This window comes from Mus musculus, chromosome 3 (genome assembly GCF_000001635.26).
Source record: "Mus musculus strain C57BL/6J chromosome 3, GRCm38.p6 C57BL/6J".
NCBI lineage: Eukaryota > Metazoa > Chordata > Mammalia > Rodentia > Muridae > Mus > Mus musculus.
In genome coordinates this window covers 86,069,678-86,088,585 of record NC_000069.6, presented here as the reverse complement: position 1 = coordinate 86,088,585, position 18,908 = coordinate 86,069,678, and the positions used below count along the sequence as shown (strand labels likewise).

Here is an 18,908-nt window from a genome sequence, read left to right as displayed (position 1 = left end):
TCTCTATTTCCTGAGATTAATACGGCAACTTCATTTTATGAATGCTTTATTAGTTTCTCATTATTTTTGAGGGAAGAGAAAGAGGTTCAAAGATGGACTTCTGAGTTTTCTTCTGCATTCCTCTCCCTAGTTCTGGCTGATGCCTGGACCAATTAGGCAAGGGTCCACAGAGACCATTTATTTACTTATAATGACAATGCCACCAAAATACCAGGAAAACCTCACAGAATCCTCAGCCAAAAACAAACAAAAAAACCCATCAGTACTGAGGGCCGAAGTGATCTCGAGGTTCTCTGGAGGGTAACAAGCAGATGGAGCCTCAAGGCCCGTGTGCACTCTGGGAAAATCCCTAGGGTGGCTGTGGCTCAGGAGATGATGAACGGCTTGAAAGAGCTTAGAAGGAAGGGGCAGTAATCCAGAACAAAGGCTGTATGTAGGAATAGGAGGCATGAGGCAGTTCTGAGGATGGGTCACAAGGTAAAGCAGGCAATGGTGACTTAATAGATGTGAAGTAATCACTACCTCCCAGTCTGCAATGGTGATAGCTCTCTTACAAGATGGCAGCAGTCTCCCCCACCAGGGGGATTACTATGGTATTTTATATGAGGAAAGAGAGGCACTGCCCGCATGATGGAAGTGCTGAGTCACACAGCAACTGTGTAAGAGATCACTCTACTCCCAATCCACATAGCTAGATACTCTGTGATACAGTGAGAAGATTCAGGGATAGCCTCTCTGTCTCTCTTGGGAAGGCTGTTGTGTGAGGTTGTCACCAAGTGAGGTGCGAAATATAGGGGTCAGGTTTACAAATAGACAAGCACGGGGCTCCCTACGACTTCACAGTCAAGAGCAATGGTTAGTCAGGCGTACAAATGATACATCTTGCCAATAAGAGGCCCTGATGATTGAATATCAGGCGATGAAGAGGTAGAAATCAAGATGCAGAAAAGACTGAGTGTGAGCATGGCACTGCAGCCATACTGTGTGTGAGCATGGCACTGCAGCCATACTGTGTGTGAGGCATGGCACTGCAGCCAGACTGTGTGTGAGGCATGGCACTGCAGCCAGACTGTGTGTGAGGCATGGCACTGCAGCCAGGCCGGATGCTTTCTGTTCAGCTTCCTGTTTGAAGATGTCTATCATGATCTGCTTTATAATACAGAAGGAATTCTCAGCATTTTTTTTTTTTCCGAGACAGGGTTTCTCTGTATCGCCCTGGCTGTAGACCAGGCTGGCCTCGAACTCAGAAATCTGCCTGCCTCTGCCTCCCGAATGCTAGGATTAAAGGCGTGCGCCACCAACGCCTGGCTTGTTTATTTTTATTTCATCTGTATTAGTATTTTGTGTGTGTTGATATTTGTGCACAGTTGTGTGTGTGTGTGGGGGGGGGGCAATAATGTGGGGAAAGAGGGGAGTGGGAGAGAGTGGGATTAAAGGCATGTGCCACCACGCCTGACAATTTTCAGCATTTTTAACCAAGTTTCCATCCCCAGCAGGTTCTAAAAAGGCAACCTCTGTTTGGCTTATATTGTTTCCTCATCTTGCCCTTCTCTGGCACTTGTAGCATCAAAAGGTTTAGATTAAAAAATGTTATTAGCAACACATTAAAATAGCCTATAAAGTTTTGTTTGTTTAGGGAGTCCTGAAAATGTGGGTAGCAAACATAATGTGAAAAACAAACAGGACTTAGAATACAAAGATTGTATTTGGGGGCTGGGAATGTAGATCAGTTGGTAGCATGATGAATGAAGCCTTGGGCTTGACCCTCCCCGCCCAAGGATACCAAGTCAAAGTGGACACACACACAGACACACAAACTCACACACACACAGACACATATACAAACTCACCTACACAGACTCACCCACATACTTACTCACACAAACACTCACAAACACACACATACTCAAACACACTCACACACACACACACACACACACACACACACACACACACACACACACACGTGCACATTCTCGAGGGTGCTCGAGTCATGGCTGGGAAAAGTTTTATGACATGAGGCACTGATAGTCTTTCAGTCTGTTTACTTCATCTGAAACGTGAGGCCACTGATGCCACACAGAGGGCTGTCTTAAATCAAATTAGTTTGAATTGAAATAAAAATAGCATCCATCACAGTATACAGACCATCCGCAGAAGCTCAATATAGCCTGCTGTTCTCCCTTCTGCCTTTTATGGATAAGAGATGTGCCTTTTTGCTTTATATGCCATAGCCAGTTATAATGTGTGCATAATAAACACGTAACAACTATGTCTCCTACCAATACAAGACACATGGTATTCAGATTTTGTTTGTTTGAGACAAGTCTCGGAAGAGCCCAGGTTGTCCTTAAGCTTGGGGTTTTCCTAACTCAGCCTCGAGTGCTGAGCTATCCTGCTTAGCCACACTTTCGCTTTAAAACTGTATGTATTCTACACCATTCTAAGGCATACTTAATATTTAAAAGATAACAGTTAAAATCTGGAAAATATTATCAAGTTTATATGCTCACAAATTTTCATCCAAATACGTAAACAATAGTAAAAGGAATTTTTCCATTGAGACACAGATCAGCTTGGTGTGACAGATCAAAGATAAACTTTATGTCACCGACAGATAAGCTTTGCTATCTGAACAGTGTGAAGAAAACATTCTCTCCGCCTTTGGGAAATTTAATTATCTTGATCTTGGCAGCACCCTTACCATTTTTGAGTTTTAGTTACAGAAATTTGCATTGCCGAGATATTCTGTGAGGATTATGGGAAAGAATCCTGCAGTGTGTGTCCTGGCTCCAGGCATCATCACTCTTCCAGGATCCCTCCTTGGGCGGGCCCTTCTCCTGGCTCTCAGCTAGGATCCCTGTGGGGGTCAGCAAATGATTCTCTATTTGTGAAGCCTGCATTTCATCCCCCTAAAGCTATGTTGTTCCCAGATCCTTTCATTGTGTGGCCTGAACTTCAAACTGCTAATTCAGGAAGCCAGCTAAAAAACTGATCCCCAGTCCCTGTCTGCTTATGTCTGGCTGCTATAATAAAATCGGTGTATTCTAGCATCTCTTTCCCTGTCTCTATGAGCATGTATCCCATGTCTCTTATTTCTGTTTACACCATCTTGAAAGATGTGCACATACCTCTATACATATATATGGACTGAATACCAAAAACAGCGAGTGAAACTGAAGACACCATTATAAGCTCAGGTTTCTTCCACTTCAGATTTTTACTCACCTAGAACCGTCTCAGAACCTGTGGGTTCTTCAGCTGGGCTCCCCGAGGTGGGCAATACGTCATCGTCAAAGCTGATGAGGTCGATGTCCCCCAGGGCTTTGCTCTGTGGTGCTGGAACTGGGGGATTGGATGGCAGCCCTTCTCCAAGTGACCGGAACGCTTTGGCTTGTGATGCTACTGAGAGTCGGGGCGGGGCAGAAACCAGTTTCGGTGGAATCGAAGGGTACGGTGGGGCATCTGTGGAGGCTGATTTTTTCGGCAGCAAAGGCCGGGGAGCAGGAGTTGGGATTTTCTTCCCCGTATCGGGGCTCTCCGCCATGGGTCTTCCTCCAGAAGTCTCATGGTTCACGCTTCGTGTAAGGCCAGGAGTTGGTTTCTTTGGCAATTCAGGTTTGGTTACTGGGGTGATTCCGGCTTCTTGTGGCGATGAGTATGGCGTGAGCCCTTCTCTGGAAGTCACCTTGAGCCTGTTTTCGGCCCATGTGTCCCATTCCCCAGAAGCTCTGTTAGCAGCTGGCTTGGGTGCCACTAAGGGTTTCCCTGAGGAAACAGCAGGCTTCGGGGGAATCGTGCGGGGAATAATCTCGGGTTTCTTGGGCAGTCCTGGGATTTCTGTGTTCGTCTGACCCTCAAATGCTTTGATCCTGGAAACAATAGTATTTTGGCTTTGTTCTGTGTTCATAATGTTCATCATTGCCTGGCTATCTAAATTGCAGGTGCTGTCCAGTAGACAGTGGGGTGGCCAGTCTTCTCTGGGGGTCACTGGGCTTTTCTGGCTGTTTTTCTCTTTACTGTTAGCATCCCTAGCTACTGGTCTGAGGTTGCTTTTTGATCTTGGCCTTGGCACTGGACATCTTGTAGCACTGGGGTTTTCAGGACAAGTTTGCTCTTCACAGATATCGAAGACGATTAAAGGTGCCACACCTGGGGGGAGGTTACCAGCTGAGGCTGCGGGTGACGGCTGGAGAGGCTTGAGAGGCGCCTGTAGTGCTGACAGGAGCAAAGGAACAGGGCAAAGGTGTGGTGTTACCATTTGAAAAGCAAAAACTTAACAGGAGCTATACAGATTTAAAAGTATACAGATGGGCTACCAAGAGATTAGGTTTCCATTAGGAACTATTCGAAGTCAGCTTACAGGACTGTACAACTTGCATTTGTTTTTGTAACATAGTCATTGTATGTTTTAAAATACCATTGAAGTCCTGGCTTTCATGAGACATCACACAAACCTGGCTGTCAAAACTCAACAGCTTTAATGCTCACTTTCCAAGGCAAGTCACTCTCATCTCTATTGCCAGAGTATAGAATACTCCAAAGAAGCCCACAGAACAGTCACCCATAGCATCTCACCACGAAGAACTTACTAAATACCTTTACTTATTGAGAAATGTTTCTTTTCGATATCTATCATTATGGAGAAAATCCTTCTCAATGGAAACAAAGGGACCCACGCTAATGCCCACTGTGGGTTAAACAGAGGGTGTTTTGTGAGACGGATGAGAGACAGGGTCATAGCTCTCAAGAACGATCTATTATAGCAATCACTGCATACCCAAATTAAAGCACACAGGGACCACAAAGCCTAGAAAGCAAGATTCAATAAATGATGCACGACTTGCAAATTATTTTAAAGGCAGGAGGCCGGGCTGATGGCGGCCCCAGAACTAGGTCAGAATTAGGGGAGACAGAGTACTTGCATTACTTGGGGGAGGATCGCTGTCTATGTCCTCCGGAAAGTCCGTCTGCGTCGCAGAGGTGATAGTGCTCCTTGGAGTGGCAGCAGCGTTATTGTTATTTGTGGCATTGACCTGGACTTGGTTGATTTCTTTTATCACTTGTTCATAGGATGGCGGGAGCTGGAGAGTAAAGAATGAAAATTGCCTACGTCTATGGGCAACAACAGGCAAGGTGCCTATAGCCTCATGGTGAAAATCTTGGAATGTAATTTGAAAAAAGAAAATGCAAAGACACAGTGTGGTAGTGTTTACACACCTCAGCGGGAACCAAGTCATTGGGTCTCCAAGGGCCTGCTCCAGGCGTGGAGGGAAATCCCAGTCCTGGAGGTGGAGCTCCTGGAAACCACGAGGCCGGCCTCAGTGGCTCTGCTGCCACGATGGTGATCTCTGGACGCCTGCAAGATGGAGCCTCCCTCAGTAAGGTTCTCAGGTAGGACACAGGTTAACATTGTGTATCAGTGTTTAGAGACTCACGGGGCAAGCACCTTCTAAAAAAAGCATCAAAATCTATTAGAGGTCTCAACACGGCCTTTGTGGTCCTAGTGGCCACAGAGAATAGCCAGGAAAGCTTCAAGGGAGCGAATGACCACCATCCTTCATGAACCTGGAATGCTGGAGAATTAGTCCCCAGTGTGCTTAGCTCGGCTGTGGTTGACAGGACAGGGTTGATTAAGGCCTCTCAGCTTCATTCCATAGCTCTGCTGTTGGCTAGTAGATGGCACAAATCTGTGGCCTACAGTAGAGAAATATCCTGGCCAGTGGGCTTATTTGGTTTTCTGTGCTGAGGAAGTATACACAGAACGGAAGTCACCATGTGACAATAACTCTGTTCTCACTCCGTCTCTGCCCCAGCTTGAAGCTACCTTTAAATGTTTTAAATGTACATGTTCGCTTTGAGGATTTGGCGTGTGTATGCACATCCTAGTCGGCTTTGTATTTGTATATGACTTGATTCATCTGGAAGACTTGTATCATAGTGACTCAAAAAAAAAAAAAACCTTCCTTTCTTACTCTGAGTCTGCATTTTTGTTTGTTTGTTTGGTTTTTTTTAAAGATTTATTTATTTTATGTATATGAGTACACACTTTAGTTGTACAGATGGTTGTGAGCCTTCATGTGATTGTGGGAATTGAACTTAGGACCTCTGCTTGCTGTAGCCAACCCCACTTGCTCCGGCCAAAGATTTATTTATTAGTATAAGTTCACTGTAGTTGTCTTCAAACGCACCAGAAGAGGGTGTCAGATCTCGTTACGGATGGTTGTGAGCCACCATGTGGTTGCTGGGATTTGAACTCAGTACCTTTGGAAGAGCAGTCGGTGCTCTTACCCACTGAACCATCTCACCAGCCCTTGTTTGTTTGTTTTGTGACAGGGTCTCACTATGTGGCTCTGGCTGTCCTGGAACTCACTATGTAGATCAGGCTGGCCTCGAACTCACAGAGATCCTCCTGCCTCTGCCTCCCGAGGACTGGGATTAAGGAGGTGCGCCATTACATTTGGCTTGAGTCTACATGGTTATGTTTATTTCCCAACTTGCTTTTCTAGCAAACTCCACCCATGTGACCCTGGGAAAGTTAGTCAGCTTTTCTGAACATCAGTTTCTTATCTAACAAACAGGAATATGACATTCGTTTTGTCTTCTCTAGCACTCTATGAAAATAGAAAAAATGTTGTTATCAAAATTGTATATATATACACATTCTCCAGCAAGCTCATGAAGTATGGTAGCCTTATCACTGATTAAGTTTGAACTGCATTCCCTAAAACCCCCACTGCCAGCCTTTATAACTTAGGAGAAGTTACCAGTTAGTGCTGAGCACTAGAAATATACATGAAGCCTTATGACAACCTGTGAGGTGGGTGTGGCCAGCACCATTTTTCAGAGAGGAAGTTAAGGAGGGCCAGTGGCTTGTCCAAGGCCATATGGTAGGAAATACTGAAGTCAGGATTTGAACATCATTCTATCTCAGCCTAAGTCCTTTTTCTGCTGGGATGGGTGGCTCACACCTGCAATCCCAGCACTCGGAAGGCTGAGGCAGGAGGACTGAAGCAAGGGCTTCATAATGAGCTACAGACCAGCCTGGGCTACTGAGTGAGACTGTATCATCTCTCCAGTGTCCCAGATAGTCCTTGTTCTTCATTATTCTTCTTCTTATTTAAAAAAATAACCAATTTATTTATTTTTGTGTACACTGGTGCTTTGACTGCATGTATTAGGGCGTGCATATGTTAGGGTGTGGGATCCCCTGGAATGGGAGTTACAGATAGTTGTGAGCTGCCACGTGGGTGCTGGGAATTGAACCCGCATCCTCTGGAAGAATAGCTAGTGCTCTTAACCACTAAGCCATTTCTCCAGCACCTCTTCATTATTCTTTACTGTACTTTAGAGAAGTTTAAAGCAGGGATGATGACTCATAAAGCTTTATCTATTCTTTATCCACCTGTCCATCCTTCTATTTGTCTATCTACCTTTGTTCATTCATTCATTCATTCATTCATTCATTCTTCTATCTACCTACCTACCTATCTATACATCATCTATTCTTTTACTTTGTTCTCTTTCACCCCTCTCTCTTTCTCTCTCTCTCTCTCTCTCTCTCTCACACACACACACACACACACACACATATTTTAGTTTTTTGAGACAGGATTTCTCTGCTTGTCCTGGAACTTGCTCTGCAGACCAGGTTGGCCTTGAACTCACAGAGATTCACTTGCCTCTGCCTCCCGAGTGCTGGGCTTAAAGGCGTGCGCCACCACTGCTAGGCTTTATCACTCTTTCTATTTAACCCTCTACCATGTACTCATCCAGATGCCCAACCAGCCTGCCTCTCTTAGTCTTTACTATTATCATACACCCTGCCTTCTATTATTATATCTGTGTAACATCTGTTCAGTACTTATAAGGAAAAATTATCTCTCTACATCACTCCAATAAAGTTTTACAGTAGTTGTTTAATAATTACCTTAAAACTGAATTCAGCAAATACAAAAGAATCTTTTAAGGCCTGTGTCATTTCTCTCAAGCAAAACCTTTATTTGTCAAACTTATATATGGGTTCAGAGATGTGTGGATGAGGGAGAAGTCGGTACAGCACTGCTTATGAGGTAAAACAGTCTGCCAATTGATGCTACTTCACTTTATGCTATCAGAATCTACCCGCTACTGTAACGATAACCATACCTCCTGTCCCGATGAAGTTCACTCTGAATACAGGTCCGAGAAGCTATGAGAGAAAAACAAACTAGTATAACACCATGCAAATACATTCAATAAATACTAAATTTCTATAGAGTATATAATTAGAAAGAAGTTAACTTATACAGGACACATATAGAAGATAATACTTTTAATACTGCTAAGAAAAGCAAATCAAAGTGACCTTTAAGTATAGCAGAGTTAATTGTAATCATATATTTGTACTGCAGAAGAAAATAACAGATTTCAAATAGTGTCTAAAATAATTGTCTATATTTCTGAAAATCACAGTGTGAAGACTGACCAAAGAAAAGAACATAAAGCAATAATGGGAGAAAAAAATTAAAACTTTATCTACAGGAGTAGCCTAATACAATAGTTTCATTCCTATTGTAAAAAGTGTAGAAGTAATGACATTTTTTTAACTTATTTTTTTTAGCTTTTCTGACCTTTCCAGTAGTTTTATGAAATAATAATAAATATAAGTGTAAATAAATATACTCAAAACACTTTCCCGCTCACATTTATAATACACAATTTTTGTGTGTGGAACAATTAAGACTTTTCTCTAAGTCTCAAACTCAAAAGTCTCTATGGCAGCAGGTGTGGGGCACACATCCTTAATCCCAGCGCTGAGGCAGAGGCAGGCAGCTCTCTGTGAGCCCAGTGCTAGCCTAGGCTAGATAGTGAGTTCCAGGCTGGCCAGGACTACATCATGAGTCTGCTCATCAGACTCAAATAAAAGCTCTGTGGCTTACATTTTTCTGAATTTTATTTATAAGGCAAATCAATTAAACAGGAAATTATGTCACCTTTGGAGACCCTTTTTAACATAACAGAATATTATCTCTATTTTCAAAGATCCCTTTGGCAGGTAGAATCTTTAAGTACTCTACTGTAAAGACTTGTGTACAAGGACATTTGTCTGGGAGACAGACTACTTGGGTGGTGGCTTTCAGCACCTCTCCACTACACTTTCCAAGCGCTTCTGATGTGGAGAGATTAGAAGCATGCATCTCACTTATATCTTCTAACGTTCCTCTGAGTGTGGCTGCCAGAGCTGAGACCAGTAAAGGCAGGAATGAAAGCTGGGATAATCTCAGAGCTGGGGCAGTTGATCCGATGCTGGGCTATATTTCCCGATATTGGAATTCCCAGGATCAGCAACCCAAACCCATGCCTGGATCTCGACTTGGAATCTGCTCATAGCATCACTGGGCTCCAGTGACATTTGACATTCGAGTCAAAGCTGAGCCACACGGAGGAATGTTGTCTACTGGAGCGGGAGAGGTCAGAGCTCTGCAGGGATGTCTGATTGGCAAGGAGGTTTTATTGCATCAGAATCACCCACGTTTGCTGCAGCCATATGCCCACCATCACCATTAAAGCTGGAATCAGCAGATGCAGCACTTCCCCAAGTCTTCCTGCATGAACATACCTCTTCCGCGGGGCATTGTGCTGTACACTAGTCATGAGTGCTAAGGGAGAAAAAGAAGGGGTTACAGAAGAGGAGCGGGAGGGGAAGGGGTGAGCCAGTTGCCTGTGCTCTACAAGAAATCCAGCAATCAGACCAGCAACCGTGTTGCTTTTTCCCTAAGAGGTTAAGAAACACATTCTAAAGATCCCTTTGTGGGCAAAAGCGCCAAGTTCCCCCCATTCTGTACACTTCAATGGAAAAGAAAGTTGATGGGCCACAGTTTCAGATGGTAGGATCATAAGCCTGGACAGGCCATCTTTGATCCTCCTCAAACCATAGGGAGAGCCGCAGAGGTGTGAGCAACTCAGGTCACACAGGTGTGACAGTCCAGACGGCTGGGAACAGCCTGCTGCTGCTCCAAATACTTTGGCTCCTTGTAGAACTGGGTGAGCTGGCTGTTAGTTCTCATTCTAAATAATTTAAAATAATCTATTAAATAACTAGAGGAAACAAATATGCAGAAAGATTTTATATTGTCCTGACTATAGAACCACCCTATTGGTAAGTCACAATAATAAACAGCTCAAAGGCGACATTTTTTTGGACAGGGGTGAGCAGATGAGTGTGATGTGACATCAAGGGCATCCAGAGAGGCAAACTTGTGCCTTCAAGTCTGGACGTCTCACCCACATCGCAGGCCTACCTTGTAAACCAAACCTCCCTGGCTTCAGCTTCCTTCAGCTGTAAATCAGGGTCCGCTCACAATCTGCCTAGAAAGTGCTACCTCCTAATGCGAGACAGCTCCCAACTGATGGTATGGGAGCAGTGTTGGAGGAATCTGGATTCTAGGGACATGTTTGTCTAAAAAGTTAATGAAAAGGCCAAGAGTCATGGCACACACCTATCGTCTCAGCACTTGGGAGGCAGGAGAATCACTATAAGTTCAAGGCCAGCCTGGTGTACATAGTGAGTTCCAGTCTAGTCTGAGCTATATATCAAAAACCTTGTCTTCAAAAAAGGTCAGATATGTCAGATATGTCCTATTAGCACATGTAAAAAAACATTAAAACATATTTAGGAGCCAAAGAATGAATGCACAAAATCCCACCATAGACTGGATCTAGAATCATTATTAAGGAATTTAAAAAGCAACTGGCTGTGTAATGTTGCTTTAAGGAAGAACAAAGGTTGACTTCTTGCCAGGGTTAGATGCCTGGTTGATTACATACCAGTAAATAGGTCATCTTAGTTGACTGCTATGATAAAAAAAAATTTACAACTTTCTCCTTTAAGAAATTGTTTGTTGCTTTATTTAAATCAGGGGCTAGGGAGCAGCTGGCTCAATGGTTACGAGCAATGGCTGCTCCTCCAGAGGACCCAGGTTAGATATCCAGCACCCACCATGGGCACTCACAACCATCAGTAACTATGTGTATGGATGTTTTGCCTGCGTGTATATCCGTGTATTCTGTGCATGCCAGGTGCCCACACAGGCCAGAAGTAGACACTGGATCTCTGTGGTCTGGAGTCACAAATGTTTGTGAGCTGCCACGTGAATGCTGGGACTCAGACTCCAGGTTCCCAGAAGAGCATCCAGCTTTTAACCACTGAGTCACCTTGCTAGCCCTACAAATGTTCTTAAACAATAGGCGAAAGGGAGAATGGGGGTGTAGTTGGTAATTATTCCTCACTTTATGGTTATATGAATGAGGGCAGTGTATCCATTTGTCCTTGTTTTTGCATTAGAGCAATAGCAGGCACATGTAGTTTTTTACCATGTGAATGACAGATAGGAATTAAAAGACAAATTGATCATTAGAACCCAAAACCCCTTTGCTTCATCTTCTCCCCCCTCCCTCTGCTGGGGCTGCTGTGCCAGCTTCCTCCTCTCTTGTGCCCTGTCTTGCTCTCCCAGATCACTGCTTCTCCTCCAGCCACAAACTTCCCCATCCTCGGTAGCCTATAACCAGGTTCCCTCTGCTAGACTTTCCTGTCTCCAACACCAGCCCCTCCTTCATTTATTTTTACTCACAAACTTGGTTCTAGTCAGTGTTGACATGTTCTACGGTGGCTGCTATCTCCACCGACCCCCAGGCACGGCACACGCCGGCCTGTGCTTTGACCCCTTTCCTCGGCCTCAGCAGCCTCGTATCCTTCCACAGAGAACTCCTTCAGCCCCACAGGCAGCCGGCTCCTGGTTTTCCCACAACTCCGGCCTTTCTTTCTGAGTTTGTTTTGCCCCTTTATCCTCAACTGCCTTCTCTTTACCTTGCACAGTCTAAGCAGACTCCGTCCCGGGGAACCTAGGGAGTCAGGGACAAAGTGCAAGTCCTCACATTCCAGGAAGGAGAGGGAAGACGCCAGCTGGTGGGGCACGGAATGCCCACACATCTCCTCCATTACTGTCCCTTAAAGAGAAGAGCTGTAAGAGACACCACAAGATCCTGTCTCTTGTATCTTTTTCCTCCCAATATGAGAGCTGAGAACCAAACTCCACCAAAGAACCACTCTTAACCACTGACCTCTCTGCCATGACAACAGGTTGTTATGAATTGCCATCACACCGATTGTTCCCTGCAACTGTCCAAAGCCATGCTCTTCGTGACATGTGGATGCTTTAACTCCATATTAAATATTAAAACCTATATTCCTAAACATAGGCTATATTATTTCTAGTGTAGTAATCTCCACTCCAGTTTTAGAGTAAAACATCTAAAACCCCGTCTTTACTTTTTCTATAAAAGGTAATCCCTGTTCTGTTTAAATAAAGGCCTTTATTTACAAAAGGTTAAAATCCTATACCAACAGCAAATCATAAAGCACCAGCCAAGAGGGAAAGTCACAAAAATATAAATGTTAAGTTTGGAGAGAATTCTACTGCGGCACTTCTATACGTAGAAGTATGAGCCTATCTTTATAGGCATCTGTTGAGTTTTTTTGAGGCAGGGTTTCTCTGGCTGTCCTGGAACTCATTCACTCTGTAGACCAGGCTGGCCTTGAACTCACAGACCTGCCAACCTCTGCCTCACAGGTGCTGGGATTAAAGGCGTGTGCCACCACTGCCAGGCTACACTTTTAGCTTTTGAAAATTTCATAAAGAGACTAAATTAACGAAAGAGACAGGATTTGGCATTTTTTATTTTGTGTTTTATGTGTATAAGTGTTTTGCTTGCATGACTGTCTGCCGTGTGCATGCAGTGCCTTTGGAGGCCAGAAGATGGCATTGGATCCATCGGAATTGGAGTTACGGATGGTTGTGGGCTGCCATATGGATTCTGAGAATTGAACCCAGGGTTTCTGGAAGAATAGCAGTGATATTAGCCACTGAGCCATTTCTCTAGACCAGAGGTTAATATTTTTTAAATTCAGCAGATAGATATCTCTTATTTTAGAAAAAATATTACATAAAATTCCATCTGCTTGTTGATACTACATAGCCAGATTAAGGCTTTTGGTTTTATTTTTTAAGACTCATATAGCCCAGGCTGGCCTCAAATTCCTTATGTAGCCAAGGATAACTGCAAACTCTGGATTTCCCCTTTCCACCTCCCAGTGCTAGGATTATAGGCATGTCCACCATGCCCGGCTCCAGATTTAAGTTGCTTGACTGTATGAGGGAAGTATAATTCTGAGATACTGACTTATCAAGCAATGATAGTGAAAAACCAGCTGTCAAAAATACATGATTAGCTCTTAGGAGAAGCTATATGTATTGGGTCCTTGGTAGATTCATCATATACAATCACTTGCTGGGAATTTCAACCATCATTTATAACGACTACAGAGGAAAATACAGAGCAGAAGAAAACAAACTTACATCTCTTGATTACCGCTCTAATGGATGACAGGGGTCCTTGGCTAGAAAGAGAGAGAGAAAATGTATTACACATTTATCAATCCTGTGGAGAATAGTTTTTCACAATGCCGGGTCTTCTAGGGGCATAAGACATTAGTTACTGGCCTCTTTACAGAACAAAAATTAATGAAAAACCTTAAATTGCCTTTTATATAACGATGCCTTAAAATTGCTTTCATAGAAATCTACAAATTACATCTCCCAGTAAAACTCTGGACACTCCTCCTCATCAGGCAGTATTATTACACGATGCTCACAAGAGCCCTACATAGCTCTCCTACAACCTTACAGCAGCTAAATACATTATCTGAATATCAATTTAACCTAAGGGCCAACAGTTTCTTCTTTAGATCAGGCTTTAAAACACCTCAACCCAACAAAGCAATCTTCTACTTGTGTTGGATTCTGTTCAGCAGCTGGCTGTGTCTTCCTGCTGTCTTTGTGCTCTTGGAAGAGTGACAGCCCCTTCTTCCCATGTGCCCATGCACTGGCCAAGACTCGCTAGCTACAAAGTGTTTGATGCTAGCGTTGTTTCTATTCAAGTCAAATGATCTTTGGAACATTGGGGGGAGGGGGGGAGACAATCAGTTTAATGAGAGGATTTGAGGGGGGAGGGACAATTTGTTTTTTGTTTTTTTAGAATGTTCTTTTAAACTATGGTATGGTATGGTATGGTATGGTATGGTATGGTATGGTAGCTTGCTTGCTATGGTAGCTTGAATGCCCCCCTCCCCCTCATACATTTGAATGATTTGTTACTAGGGCATGGAACTGTTTGAGAGGGATTAGGAGGTGTGTCCCTAGGGGTGGGCTTTGAGGTTTCAAAAGCCCCCATTAGGCCCAGAGTCTGTCTGTCTGTCTGTCTGTCCATCCATCTTTCTCTGCCTGGGGCCGGGATGTAATTTCAGCAACTGCTCCAGCACCATGACTGTTTGCTTCCCACCATGATGGTCATGGATTAACCCTTTGAAACTGTAAACAAGCCCCCAATTAAATCCTTCCATTTGTAAGAGTTGCCTTGGTCATGGTATCTTTTCACAGCAACCAAGTTAATAAGAAACTCGCTTTAAAATTTATGTTCTTTCAAAAATATGCCTTGTTTCATAAGCAGGAAAGTTGAGCCTTCTGGGTATCAGTTTATTTAAAGGAGGGCTCTTTAAGAATAAAATTCCTATGGCTTAAACATGTCTCCTATAAAGCATGTATCAGAAGCTTAACTCCCACAAACCAATATTTGGAGGACTTGGTTAGAGGAAACCAGACTGTAAGAGCCCTGCTGCCATCAAGTAAACAGGAACAAATTCATTGGAGATGGATTTGTATCCTGTCCACACATGCTCTCTATCACCTGCCCCTTTGCCTTCCACCAATGAACTGTGATTTTATAAACAGCTACGGTTAGCCTGATTTGCGTTCCCCCAGAAGAACCCAGGTGAGCTATGGAATGGCTTGTGTTTTTGTTTTGCGTGTGCTGGAGGGAACCCGAACCACCATGTAGTAACTTTTGATTTAAAGCAATAATTATGCAACAGAGGAAAGGAAGCACTGTTCTGCAAGTATTCTGTTCACGGATATAAAGGAAAAGTGATATTTTCATAGTCTAAATTAATGCCACATCACAGTCTGCTGGGCTGGATGTGATGAACTGTGAAGAGCAGGAGAAAGTGGAGCTGAGCAGAGTCGGTCTTCAAGTTCTAAGATTTGACAAGCTTCACACTTAAGAGGTAGGGGATAAAGCCTTGTAACGGGGTCCCAGGGATGTGGGTGGCAGAGCGCGACTTAGCACAGGATTTGATTTCTAGCCCCACATCCATTGAATGTGGAAGCACAGGCTTGTAACTCTCTTACTCTGGAAGTGGAGGCAGAAGGAGCTTCAAGCTCACCCTCAGCTACGGAATGAGTTTGAGGCCAATTTGGGTAACATGAGACTCCATCTTTAAACAATGAAACAAAGAAAACGAATGTGATCCATCTGGAGTGACTTTCCACACCAGAGGGGCTGACTGCACTCCCTCCAGAGACCAACACAGGTCATGTGCCCATCCACGTGCTATCACTGAATTAAGTCTCCAGCCTTGAGGGATGCTTTTCCTAAAATTAAAAACGCTGACAAAACAAAAAAGAATTTCTAATCTGGGAGTGAAGGGCACACTTATAATCCCAGCCCTTGCTGGTGAGTCTGAGGCTAGCCCGAGTTCATAGTGACTTATGGGGCACCTCTACCTGGCAGGCTTGTGCCTCAAAAGTAAAAACAAGCAAACAAAACAACAAAGTAAAGCAAAACTAAAGCTACAAAATCACACTAAGGCCTTGTGTACTTAAATCTCTGGAATCTGAAAGGGAAAGTTATTTGAGTTCAAATGCCTTCACTTTTGGTTACTACTAACAAGCCAAATTCTAATCTTTATGATCAATACCCCGTGTATGCAGATGCACTACTGGACTCCGTGGGTCATACAAACAAAGAAAAGGGTATCAAGGTGGGAGGGGCCATGTTGAGGGGCAGGCCTGGGGGAGAGGCGGCTTTGGGTAGATATGATTAAGATACAGTGTATACAGGTATGGGGTTGTCAAAGAATAAGTAGAAAAACTCTTTAAAAGGATCAATGATACAATACCAGCTTCACCAGACACTTTAATATTCATCTTTTCCAAAGATAAACAAATCATATAAAGGATAGGTACGGCTAATTTCAACAAGTTCTATTCACATGCTACACATCTGTGGGGAGAGCCAGGCTGGCAGGGTGGGGTGTGTCTATGTGTTGCCTGGAGCCACATCAGTGTCCAGAAAGGGTATAAACCTACAGCCAGCTAGAGACCTACTTCCACTCCTGTGAGCGGGCCATTCAATTTACTTCCTCCTACTTTTCTGCCAACATATGTCCATCTTCTGGCTGGCTGCCAAGACTTAAAGGCAAATGATGTGAAAATATATTAGCACAGAGCTGGCACATATTAGATTTTTTTAAAAATGTATATTTCCTACTCTACTTTCCGATATTGAAATTTCTATAGTTCATTATATATGTGGCTGAATTTTTGCTGTTGTTATTGTTTTTGCAATAAAATCTCCTGTGCTCTGGGCTGGTCTCAAACTAATTAGGCGGTTGACGATGCCCTTGCATTTCCGATCCTCCCGTCTCCATCTCTGAGGATTGAGACAGGAGAACTTGCATGCCAAGTCACAGAATTTCAGGAGTGATTGCTTTACATTTGCTTGTGGTTTTTAGCTGCACACTCTCTGAGCATTATAGGCACGTGTCACTACACCTGGATTATACAGTGCTGTGGATTGAATTCGGGGCTTCATCCATGATGCTCAAGCAAGCGTCTTACCAACTGTGCTCCACGCCCAACCAGGCTGACGCTTTCAGAGCTACCAGGTCAGCACCTGCTGGGCTGACCTAGAGCTACATAACCCTATCTTGAAAATACAAATATTTTCCATTTAGCAAACATTCCAAGTTTTACAACGTGTATCTCTTATATACCTCATCTCTTAGAGCATCAAGGGAACTACAGACTTTTGTACTTTTGAACCATGTTCTTATTCCCATTGTAACCACAGGCAGTCCTCTGTTCTGTTAGGTCACCCTCCCAGAATGTGTTCTACAAAATGGCCACGGAGATCAGTGGGCTCTGAACATTTAGTTTCAGGTTGCTTTAAGTCTATTAAAAAGAAATTCTATATAAAGTTCAAAGATCACGGAAAATGCTTTCAACTGTTAGAACTACAGAACATTTAAAATTGGAGTGTGCTACCCCGTCCTTCCTAATTCTGTCTATTTCTTTTTTAAATACATGCATGTCTTGACTTCCTAATTAGATTGCAGGTCTCTCAAGGAGAAATAATGGCTTCTCCCTATTTTCACAGAGCAATTCAGTACAACTGAATCATGTGCTCGCTGAACTGATGTGAGCCTAATCCCACTTGCAGGGAGAAAGAAATATAATTTAGCTAGTTCCAGTGATTCTACCCACAACCCACTTAGCACACATCTTCAAATCCTGCCGCTGGGTTTGTCTTGTTGGGATCAATACCCAGTTACGCCATGTCATAGGCACATCTTGCCCAAAGTGTCTGAATCTAAAAACAGGAACTGTTCACTGGGGCTCGTGGCACATGCCTGTAATCCCAGCCCTGAGGAGGTGAAGTGAGGAGGATGGCGGGTTCAAGGCCAGCCTGGGATACACAGTGAGACCTTGGCTCAAAAAATGCAGTTACCTGGGGCTATAGCTCAGTGGTAGAGCATGTGCCTCATATGTCCTGAGCCCCGAATCCACTGCCAGAACTGAGGAGAATAAAGAGGTACTTTCTATACGGGACATCGCCTTGGCATGCATGTGGCACTCACTGGAGGATTGGCCTCATTACCAACAGTGGGTGGAAGAGTGGCAGTGTTGGCGTTTTACACAAGGGTGCTTTAGACTCCAGCCTTTAACATGGGTATTCCATTTAACATTTAACTCCAACACTGGTAACAGACAGGAGAACTTGCATGCCAAGTCACAGAATTTCAGGAGTGATTGCTTTACATTTGCTTGTGGTTTTTAGCTGCACACTCTCTGAGCTTCTCTCATTATAAACTCTGCTAGCTTCCAATAAACAGGGTAAAAACTGATGTACTGCTAGTTTCAAGCTATGTGTAACATATAGTAACACACTGTGACTGCATCAGATAAAATGTGGGGTGGGGGAGCAGTAGAACCAGGAGTAGTCATGTGGTCAGAATAAAAAACAAAAAATTAAAGGCAGATGTTTCTTTCATTACAGTCTATACCTAAAGTCCTACCATTTCTACAATAAATAAATAAAATAGGTATAAGCACTCCCTCTTTTCTAATAACCCCCAAAGATTAGCTCTGTTCCTATAGAGACACTGAAAAGTCAAACTCATGCAGATATCTGTATCTGATTGGCAGACTACTTCAACTTTAGACCATGTTAAAGAGATGGAAGTGGGGCCGAGAAGCCGGCTCATTAGTTAAGAGCACTGGCTGCCAATTCCACAGGAATAAAGTTCGATTCCCAGCATTCACATGGTGGCTCACAAGCATCTGTAACACCAGCTCCAGGGATCCAATGCCCTCTCCTGGCTCCTGTGGGCATTGCATACACACAGACAAATATGCACAGAACACCCATACATATTTAAAAAAGAAAAACAAAATTGACAAAAGGATGTACGGGGCTGGAGATTGCTCCACGGTTAGTGTAAGCACCAAGAGGAGGACCAGCTTTCTGACCTCAGGAGCTATGCAAAAGTCCGGGTCACGTGATACCAGCGGTCCAACCCCAGGAGCTATGCAAAAGTCTGGATCACGTGACACCCACTTGTAATCCCAGAGCTCCAAAGGCAGAGGGGGGACTACCTGAGCAAGCTAGACTACATATGAGTGATCTTGGAGTTCAACTGAGAGGCCCTGCCTCCGTGAATAGGGTAGAAAGTGACTGAGGAAGACTCCAAA

At 43.8% G+C, this 18,908-nt stretch overlaps 1 protein-coding gene across 9 annotated transcripts in view; it reads right to left on the bottom strand.

The window, feature by feature from the left end:
• The window catches only part of Sh3d19 (SH3 domain protein D19), a 159,722-nt gene that overhangs the window by 41,941 nt on the left and 98,873 nt on the right, over window positions 1-18,908 (bottom strand). For 5 of the 9 annotated variants that reach the window (XR_003954328.1, XM_006501546.4, XM_011240136.3 and 2 more), the window contains 5 exons: window positions 13,398-13,438; window positions 8,149-8,191; window positions 5,221-5,359; window positions 4,931-5,084; window positions 3,229-4,218 (listed from right to left, as the gene is read on the bottom strand). Coding sequence is in view for 8 of the 9 variants with exons in the window: in XM_006501546.4 (XP_006501609.3) it covers window positions 3,229-4,218; window positions 4,931-5,084; window positions 5,221-5,359; window positions 8,149-8,191; window positions 13,398-13,438 (1,367 nt within the window). In the remaining variant the exon portion in view is untranslated. Of the gene's footprint in view, window positions 1-2,660; window positions 2,861-3,228; window positions 4,219-4,930; window positions 5,085-5,220; window positions 5,360-8,148; window positions 8,192-9,601; window positions 9,642-11,848; window positions 11,989-13,397; window positions 13,439-18,908 lie in introns of those variants that run through there. The other 4 variants (NM_001082414.3, XM_006501547.4, NM_001374679.1 and 1 more) reach the window with 3 other exon arrangements.